At 39.6% G+C, this 10,598-nt stretch overlaps 1 protein-coding gene across 1 annotated transcript in view; it reads left to right on the top strand.

Moving 5' to 3' along the window:
• ccar1 (cell division cycle and apoptosis regulator 1) overlaps nt 1-9,641 on the top strand; it is an 86,234-nt gene extending 76,593 nt beyond the window's left edge. The window contains exons 20-23 of the mRNA XM_048609146.1: nt 1,941-2,029; nt 4,287-4,427; nt 5,297-5,417; nt 9,436-9,641. Coding sequence (XP_048465103.1) covers nt 1,941-2,029; nt 4,287-4,427; nt 5,297-5,417; nt 9,436-9,641 — 557 coding nt within the window. The remainder of the gene's footprint in view (nt 1-1,940; nt 2,030-4,286; nt 4,428-5,296; nt 5,418-9,435) is intronic.
• Nucleotides 9,642-10,598: the final 957 nt, after the last annotated feature.

A 10,598-nucleotide genomic window follows, 5' to 3' on the forward strand; every position in this document is an offset into this window, starting at 1 on the left:
TCATTTTTTCTTCAACCTCCAAAATGCACAATCATGTCTCAAAATAGAGGCCTAAAACTTCGTTATATTTTTGGACCTCAACCTGTCTGACCATCCTCTGCATCCGAGCATTGTGGCTAAGCCTGGCTAGCAAGCCCCCTTCTTCTTTGCATGCAGCCATTGAACCACACTTCTTCATCTAGGTCAGTCATTTTATCTTCTGTTTTAAATCTTCTTTCATGGATGTTTCTCAAATTTTTAATCAGGCTCCCTGACATGCTCTCTCGTGATTATATTTCATCAAGATATAGGATAGTAGGCTACAGATGGTCCCAATCTCCTGGGTTTGTGCCCCTGGACCACCCAGATTCGTTAGCCAACTCGATTGATGCGCTACTCAGCCATTTTCCAAATCAACTAGTCTGGCACATAGACCATCTAATTGTCCAATGATTGCTCTTGTTCTGAGCAACAGCAGTCATTGGCCCATTGGGATGCTGCAGACACCGAGCCCCTCATTCTTTCTCTTGGCTCATCTGCTATCTCATGGTGAATTCCATTGCATGGTCTGTTGTAGGCTGAATTACAAGATCCAATAACTAAAGCATAGTTGTGCCTGATATCAACTCTAAATCCTTGTCAACCTCTTCCTTTGATATTGTGTGTAGCCCTGGCTTGGCTTGGCTTGGCCATTCTGACCTGACTTCCTAACCACCACCACCACCACTTTTTTTTCTTATCCTGCTCTGTGGTCTCCCGTGGTGTCTGAAGTCTGCTTCTCCACCCATTTGGCATTATGACTTTTATACCCCCTCTTAGTGATTTCTCTTGATGGCTTCTTCCTCCCAACCTTCAGGCCCCACTTCTCGCTCAATGAGTTGATGAGAGTGGAACAGGGTTTTAATTTCTTTGTGGGATGTGGATATCACTGGCTTGGCTAGCATTTATTTGCACCATTCATAGGGATAAAGTGTATGAAAGCCAGGAAGATTTGCTAAACCCACCAATCATTTCTAATTCTGGGCGCTTAAATGATGAGGGGTAGAAGCTGAGCGTTGTGGGTGGGGGTGTTATAAGGTACCTGGAAGGAATAGAACCTCCAGGGCCTATGATTTTTTTTTGTTTTCTCTGGGTCACTAGTCTGGAATATCACAAACTTAACAAAATTACCACCACACTCATCAAAGGATCTGTTGACTCTGACTGATTCCATTGCAACCTGGTCACAGCTTTGACTTGATTCCAGTCAAGCTGTTTTTAAATGCTGTTACAGAGTGTCAGCATCACTGTCGTTTGTTATCCATCTCCTGTAAGGTGGTGATGAGCTACATTCTTGAACCTCTGCAGCCTGTGTGGTCTATGTTACTGCTGCTCGGAGGAGAGTTCCAGGATCCTGACCCAACAACATTTGACCCAACAACATTTAACCCGGCCATGCAATTCCATATCAGGATTCTGTAAGATTTGCAGATAATATTCCCACATGAATGCTATCCTTGTTCATCTAAGTGGTAAAACAAAAAAATTAAGTACTGGAGAAACTCAGCAGGTCTGGCAGCATCTTTGCAGAGAGAAACAGAGTTAGTGTTTTGAGTCTAGTAATTGTTTGTCAGTAAGGATCTTCATTGTAGAAATCTTGAGTTTGGAATGTGCTGCAGTACAGGGAGGGATTGAATTTAATGGTACTTGGGGTGCCAATCAAGTTGGCTACTTTGTCCTTGGCTCTTTTTAGTTTTGTTCACTCTGTGATGCCCCTGGGGATATTCAACATGTGTGTGGCTTCTTCTGAGATGAAACTAAAAACTTAGAAGTAATCTGTCTGGCTTTAGGAACAGCTGACCTTAACCACAGCTCCATCATGCAGCTCAATAATGGATTGTACATTTAGTGGTTTTGTCACTATAATTCACTTTACTATGAGTGACTTCTCTTGATGTTTTGTTAAACCTTGTTCTCAACAGACAGAGATGAGGAAGAGAGCGACCGAGATCGGAAGGATGACAGAGTGGAAGGAACGAGGAGGTCCAGAGAAAACATTTCTAAAGAGAAGGTGCAGGCTCAGTTGTGATTGGTACAGTCAGTAGCATTTTGGTGAAATGGAATGTTGCATATATTCATTTTTCTGCACTTGAACTGTGAGAAACATCAACTAGAACTATTATTATGATCTTGTAATTACTTTCAGTATTACAGGGAGTTCTGCTATGACACGATGTTTGCGTTCCAGTGCAAAATTGCATTATGGAAGTAACTGGGCCTGTGGGAAAAGTGGTGTTAGAGGCAGATGACCAAAAAAATCACTCAAAACCACTCAAAATTCTTCTTCACCACTCTCCAATAAGTATTGGTCCCTGCCTGTCACTTGTCTAAGCCTTGACACTTGCAATCAAATAATATCTATTCATTTAACACAGTCTGCACCACAATCTAACCCATTGCTGATCTGACCTGACATTCCATCCGCACAGACATCTGAGAGATTTGCAGATAAGTGAAGCAGAGGAATCTGACCTTTTCTTTCCTATGTAGCCCATTGACAATGAAGTTAATTATAGGATTAAAATGCACAATAAACCTGAGTAGCGTTGTATTCAAAATAGTGCTGGAAAAGAGCAGACATCTTTTTTTGAGCAGACACCTAAATAATTTGCATGAGCAAGTTCAAAAGTTCTTACATATTTAATATGTAACAAAATCTAGGCAAAAATAGTACACATAAAGGTGCATGTTTTAATAGCACTCATATTATTTTAAACTAATCTTCATTTTCTTGTATTTAATGTATTTAGCATAAACTTTTCAAACTTCACGTTTTCTTAATAAGACGGTTCTCTGCGTGATATTATATTTGAGGTTTATGACGTACAGTCCAATTACCTTTCTGAAATGAGCTCATTATGACTTACTCTGAACATTTACACCATCTGCAAGGATCCAAAAAAAAATTTTCTTTTGACAAAGTCCGCAATGTCGATGCGTACTTGATAGAATTGCATTATAGCCAACACAAGTTCATGTTTTAAAAAGTGTTCCCCTGTTCGTCAATCATGTTATAGCCAATTTGCATTGCCGGAACATGCATTACAGCAGAACTCGCAGTAGAATCAAATTTGTATTGTGTGCGGAGAACTTATTTTAAAAGCAAACTGAAGTTTTGGTGGGTACATTTGTGTTAGAGGTAGTGGTGGTTGGGGAAGTACTGGTGAATTGGCAACTTTGCAGATGAATTGACAGTATTACACAAGACTTTTACCAGTTTAAGTGTGATTGTCCCAATGTGCCAATACCGATGCACAAATTAAATCAGTAACAGCATAGACTAGGGGTTCAGTGCAAGTAAAGAGGATTGTCAGAGGATACAGCAGGATATATAGATCAGTTGGGGGCATGGGCAGAGAAATGGCAGATAGAGTTTAATCCGGACAAATGTGGAGTGATGCATTTTGGAAGGTCAAGTACGGGTGGAAATTATACAGTGACTGCAGAACCCCTAGGAGTGTTGATTTGCAGAGAGATCTAGGTGTGCAGGTCTACGAATCACTGAAGGTAGTACCACAGGTAGATAAGATTGTAAAAAAAGATCGATGGCATGCTTGCCTTCATTGGAAGGGACATTGAGTATAAGGATAGACAAGTTATGCTGCAGCTTTATAGATCTTTCATTAGGCCACACTTGGAATATTGCGTACTGTTCTGGTCACCACACTATCAGAAGGATGTGGATGCTTTGGAGACGATACAGAAAATGTTCACCAGGATGTTGCCTGGTATGGGGGATTTTAGCTATGAAGATAGGTTGGATAGACTGGGTTTGTTTTCACTGGAACGCAGGAGGTTGAGTTAAACTAATAGAAGTTTATAAGATTGTGAATGACATGGATAAAGTGGAAAGTATGAGGCTTTTTCCCAGGTTGTAGGGGGCAATTACTCGGGGACACCGGTTCAAAGTGCGAGGGGAAAAGTTTAAAAGAGATGTGCGAGGCACGTTTTTCACACATAGGGTGGTGAGTGCCTGGACACGCTGCTAGAAGAGGCAGTGGAAGCAGAGACAGTTGCAGCAGTCAAGAAGCACCTGGACAAATAATGAATACCAAGGGAATAGAAGGGTACAGGTCCTATAAGTGAAGACAGTTTTAACATGGAAGGGCAAAACGTGTCGATGTAGGTTTGGAAGGCCAAAGGGCCTGTTCCTATGCTGTGTTGTTATTTGTTCTTTTGTTTGTTCTAAGGTGGAAAAATGTACATTTTTTAGCCTAAAAAAACTAATCGGTTTTGAAGTCTGACTATACTTGTCTTGATTCTTTAAGGAAAAGAAACAGCTGTTCACGCACAACAAGGATCTTCTTCTTGCTTTTGTATATTTTGATCAAAGTTACTGTGGTTTTCTGCTTGAGAAAGATCTTGAAGAAATCATCTACACTCTTGGACTCCATCTTTCACGTGCACAGGTATAACTTGTTCACTTATTTTCGAGGTATTTCTCCTTTAACACGATAGTTGCATTCTTGTGTGACCTCGCACTATAGAAAATTGCTGTAGAAAATCACTATCAAAAATTGCTATACCTGTACAGTAGAAAGTTTGCATTATCCAAACAGTGTCCACTATTTATCAATCGCGTTACAGCCAATTTGCGTTATGGCAGAAATACCTGTGTGCCATTGGGTGTACGGTGTCACAGTCAGGAAACACATCAACGGCGAAGCACATGATGAGGCACTTATCAGCCACTAACAAAGTCTACAGTGAAATAATTGAATCTTAGCCAGTAAGCAAAAGTACAAATAAACAGTATATAAATTCAGAGATTTGGGCAGACTAGGAAAAAGTTGTACTATAATCCCTCTGTGGTAGAAATCTTGACGGACAAATTATCTAAGTATCCATGGACTGGGGAAAATGTGTTCCTGTTTGTGGGTTATTCTGTCACTGTGGCTCCGATTAATAAATAAACACCACCTCGGTGAAGTCGATATCTGGCTGTCTGAAAAATTGAGAGATACCAGTCTTCTATTCCAAGACTAACCTGTGCTAGCTGATCACAACTGGCGTAACGTTTGACTTCTGCCCTTGAGCTGGCGAGGGCAAATTCAACCAGTCCTAATTGCTGCATTGGTTCATGCTGTGTTGCTCTAGGATGAGAAACAGTTACAGTTCCTCCTGTAAATAAAATGTCTGTGGACATTCCCTGTCTATGTTCAGAAATGAAGTAGGAAAGAATGAGAAGTCAACAAGAATTAAGACTTCCAGAAGTTCAAAGGAGAAAACTGATCAGTTTCCCTGTAGCAATGGTCAATTTTTTTATTTTTATTTCCAGGTGAAGAAGTTAATCAGCAAAGTTGTGCTGCGAGACTCTTGCCTGTACAGGAAACTAACTGATGGCTCAAAAGATGAAGTAAAAGTGACAGAGAGCGAAGTGGAATCTGATCATTTGTTAGGTATTGCACCTCCTCTAACTCATCCTGTCCCAGGCTGTAACATTTGTGGAACTCCTAAAGAATCAGCTTTCTCAAGATACTTTTCTTTATATCTGACGTAAGAGCCAGCTCCGATAGTCAATCTATAAATTGAAGCTTGATCTTTTGCTTATGGTATTGTAGAAAAATGCTCTCTGGCTGAACAGTACACCATTTATTGTCTCTGAGTTTGTAGATAGTATTTCCAGTGCATGCCCACACTACGTCAGTAGATACTAATAACAAACATACCAGATGCTTTCATAGCTGGTGGGATTTGAATTTGTTTGACAAATCTGGAATTGAAGCTGGTTTTAATAATAGCGAACATGAAACTATTGTCAATTGTTGTGAAACCTCATTCACTCATGTCTTTTAGGAAAGGATATTTGCCTTTCTTACCTAGTCAATCCTATTCAGACCCAGATTAATGTGGTTAACTCTTAATGGCCTTCTGAAATAGCCTATCAAGTCACTCAGAAGATTTGGGATAGGCAGTGAATGCTGGACTGGCCAGCAATGCTCAAAATCCACGAAAGAATTATTAAAAAAAATCCAAGTCATTTATTTGCAGAAACCTCTCAAGGTTTGGTCTCTTTATTTTTTCATAGGTTGTCTCATTAAATCCAGAGGTGTGAGACAAAAACAACCTATGAGCTATATACAAGTTGACTCCATTTTATCACAATTTTATCACATGCATTCTTTCTTTCATACAATCTACAGGCTTTTAAAAGAAACAGTTAACTCTTTCATTTTTTTTCTCTCTCCTTGATGTCCTGCACTGTGGGTTTTTGCCTTTGCCCTTACTTTCTACGATTATATCATAGAATCATCATAGAATCATAGAATCCCTAAAGTGTGGAAACAGGCCCTTCGGCCCAACAAGTCCACACTGACCCTCAGAGCATTCCACCCAGAACCATTCCCTTGTAACCCACCTAATCCTCACATCCCTGAACACTACGGGCAATGTGGCATGGCCAATCCACCTAGTGTGCACATCTTTAGACTGTGGGAGGAAACTGGAGCACCCGGAGGAAACTCACGCAGATACTGGGAGAATGTGTAAAGTCCACACAGACAGTTGCCCGAGGGTGGATTCAAACCCGGGTCCCTGGCGCTGTGAGGCAGCAGTGTTAACCACTGAGCCACCGTGCCACCCTAAAATATCAAACTAGGATTTCAATTGTTTGTTTAATCAATTTTTAAAACTTAAAATCATTTGGAGTAAATTTTAAAATTTGCTGCTGTAAAGTTCTGCAAGCAACTGAGCTCAAAACTTCCATGTCAGTGTTAGTGGGATTATAGAGTAACATTATGTATCGCAGTCTTATTAGCTATACAGTCTATAACAGGATGAAATAGGAGGACATTTAAATAATGGAAGATTCGGGTAGAGTCAACATGAATTAGTGAAGTGGAAACCATGCTTAACAACTTGTTGGGAGTTTTATTTTGAGGCTATAACCAGCAGAAAAGATAAGAGACAACTGGTGGATAAGGTGTATTTGAATTTTTCGGAAGGCTTTCAATAAGGTCCCACACAGGAGTTTAATAAATAAAATTCAAGGGAGTCTGGTTGGAGGGAATAAACTGGCATGGATTGAGAGCTGGTTAATAGATAGAAAACAAAGAAGAAATGAATGGGTCATTTCTCAACGGCAGACTGAGTGATGTGGTACTGCAAGCGTTTGTGCTTGGGCTCCAGCTATTCTATATTAATGATTTGGATTTTGGGGTTAAAAGTAATATTTACTAAATTAATAAAACAAAACTTGGTGGCAGTGAGGGTTAAGGAGGGTGCAAAGATACTTCAGGGGATTTGGAGAAGTTAAGTGAGTGAGTAAAAAAAATTGGAAGATGGCATATGATGTGGAGAACTGAGAGGTTATCCACCTTAGTGGGAAAAACAAAAGTACAGAATATTTAAATAGTGAGACTGAAAAGTATTGAATCTCAAAGGAACTTAGGGACCTTGTTCATGAGTCACTCACTCTTAAATTAGCAGGCAAGTACAGTAAGCAATTAAGGTAAATGATATATTTACTTTTATCATAATTGGATTTGAACATAGGAGTAAAGATGTCTTCATGTAATTATACAGAACTTTTGTGAGACCACACATAAAAGTATTGTGCACGGTTTAGAAAGTTAAGAGGTGATCTGATGGAAGTCTTCAAGGTATTAACAGGAAAAAACAGGATAGATAAAAATAAACTTTTTCCACTAATTAGGGATTCTATAAATAGGGGGTGTTGTTTGAAAATTAGGGTCAGACAGTTCAGAAGAGTTGTACAGAAGCACTAGTACACACAAGGCTGATAGAAGTTTGGAACTCTGTTCCACAAATGGCAGTTAACGCTAGTTCAGTTAATTCTCAATCTGAGAAGGATACATTTTTGTTAAGCAAAGGTGTTAAAGGATGTGGGCCAAAGGCAGGAATATGGAGTTAGAGCACAGAATGGCCATGGTTTCACTGAATGGCAGAAAAGGTTCAAGGGTTGAATGGCCTACTCTTCCTATGTTTTGCTCTCCTTAGCTAAGGTAAGATATTTACTGCAGAGGGAATGCAATGAAAGTTCAGTAAACTAATTCCTGGAATGGAGGGATTGTCTCATGAGGAAAGGAAAATACAGTTAATCTCAGAGTTGTTACTTTGCAAAAGGAAGCCATTTGGCCCATCATGTCTGCCCGAGCTGGGTGAGCATTTTGACATAGTGTCAACTTCCTACCTTCCCACATAACTTTGCCCATTGTTTCTATTTAAATAAACATCTAATGTCCCCGAATGCCTCAATTAAACCGGCCTCCACTACCCATCTAGGGAGTGCATTTCAAACACACATTGTGTAGAAAAAAAACTGGGACTATATTTTCTGGAGTTTCAAATTAAAGGGTGATTTTATTCAAAAATAAAAAAAAATCTTACAGAGCTTAATAAAGTAAATGCAATGAGGATATTTTCCTGGTTGGGGACCTCTAGAATCAGGAGATGCAGTCTCTGAATAAGCAGCAGGCCATTTCAGTCTGTAATGATGAGTTTCTTTGATCAAAGAATGGTGAATGTTTGGACATCTTTTCCCTGGAGAGCAGTTGAGGCTCATTCATACAGCACATTCAGGACTGAGATCAATAGGAAAAATAATAAAATTTAAAAATCATGGGATATGGGGATAGTGCAGGAAAATGGTGTTGAAGTAGAAGATTAGCCATGATTTCATCGACTGATGGAGTGGGCTTTGGGGCTGAATTACTGACTCCTATTTCTGATGTGGTGCAGGACAATTCTGTATCACATCAGCCAGTAGAGCTTATGATATAAAATTTTAAAATTCTGCAGTAAGAAAAGGAAGCAAGTTCTAACATTGTTATTTCTGTTCTCACTCTAGTTGTCAAATTTCATTAATTCTGTTTCTAACCTCCATCCATTCCATTCAGTCAAACCACCCCTGATTCTTCCATTCCTCAAGTTCTCGACTTTCCATCTCTAGGGATAAGCCATCCATATTATCAGCTGACAACTTTCTAATAGCTCCTCTTTCCACCCTTCTTCCTGTAAGAACACTTTCTCTTTTTTTCATCTCCATCACGTCTTCCCTGGTAGTAACCAGGAGTAATACTGTACAGTTGCGTACTCCCAAGGGTAGGCACAACAGATAAATTGCAGAGATAGCAAGAACTGCAGATGCTGGAGTCAGAGACAACACCATGTGGAGCTAGAGGAACACAGCAGTCCAGGTAGCATCAGAGGAGCAGTAAAGTTGACGTTTGGGTCAGGACCCTTACAACTTTCCTGTTCCTCTGATGTTGCCTGGTCAGATAAATAGCAGAGTCAAGCTAACTCTGCATTGTCCTTATCAAACACACCCAGGCCGAGTATATTGTTTAAAACTGCACAAGTTCACTTTCCATAAAAATAGTAACTTCTGTTCTATCATTATGGGCTAAATTTGAATCCATTCCCAGTGATGACATGCCTCTTCATATTTTATTATAGGAAACAAACTTTTGTTGCCTAGTTTAACAGTGAAACCGGAATCCAGCAATGGGTCAGAAAGCAGCAACTTGATCGTTTATAATGGAGCAATGGTGGATGTGGGAAGTTTGCTGCAAAAATTACAAAAGAGTGAAAAGACTCGAGCAGAAATGGAGCTGAAAGTGCAGTCACTGGAGGGCAAGATGGGTAAGAAAACTGGAGGGTGAGATTCTGGGTTTCTGTGAAGAATAATGGTCAGGAAATGGTACTGAGAAAAGAGGGATGGGAGCATGTATTTTAGATTATATGCAGCCTCTTCACCTTTCTTCTCCTCATGTAAAGGTGCTGACTATTGAGGTACGATTTCTTGGGACTGACAGTTTTCATCACCTGATCCAAGTGGTCATCATTTGTGGATCATTTTGGACTGCCTACTGATTGTGCAGGATCTCATCCCATCCGATCTTTGTTCAGTTGCATATATGACAGCAGTCAAGATCCCTACTTCATTTGGATATTTGCTGTCTTATCTGTCTAGTGAGAGCTGGATACAAATTTTGTGTTACAGCTGATACTTCAGCGCAATCTCATTGAATCATATCGCCCAGTACAGAAATTATGGGGGATAAAACTCATGAACTTTTTTGGAAATTTGTTTGGCTCAATCAATCACTAGGTCAGATCAAATGCAAATGTTGGACCTTCCTGACTTATAACAAAGATGAACCAGTGGGAATTGAGCCTGAGAGGCTAGTTGGGGAAATTCAACAGGAAGGAAATTGTTTTTTTTAAATAGTTGAAAAATAGATAGGGCGATAGGCAAAGAGAAGGGGAGTGGACTGTAGCTATTCCAAACGCGTGACATACAAATAATTTATGCTTTATGATTCGATGAATAGTTGAACAAAATAAAGATTCTAATGTATTAAGCCCACAAAGCCTTTATCAAAAATAACTTTAATTATGTATAAACTTTGATAATTTAGTATTACAAATCCAGGCAAGTAGTTTCCTTTACAGAAAGTTGTTTCTCTACAGTTTTGCTCCAGTCCCAGAATTGGAGACTTGTCAGCCAAACTTTGCAATCTGGTGATTTTTCAGTCATTGCAGTCTAGTTATATGTACAGTAGACATATAGGAACTACATTTACCCTCAGGTAAAACTGTACATGTACTGTGCACTA

Source organism: Rhincodon typus, chromosome 20, assembly GCF_021869965.1.
Source record: "Rhincodon typus isolate 14 chromosome 20, sRhiTyp1.1, whole genome shotgun sequence".
Lineage (NCBI taxonomy): Eukaryota > Metazoa > Chordata > Chondrichthyes > Orectolobiformes > Rhincodontidae > Rhincodon > Rhincodon typus.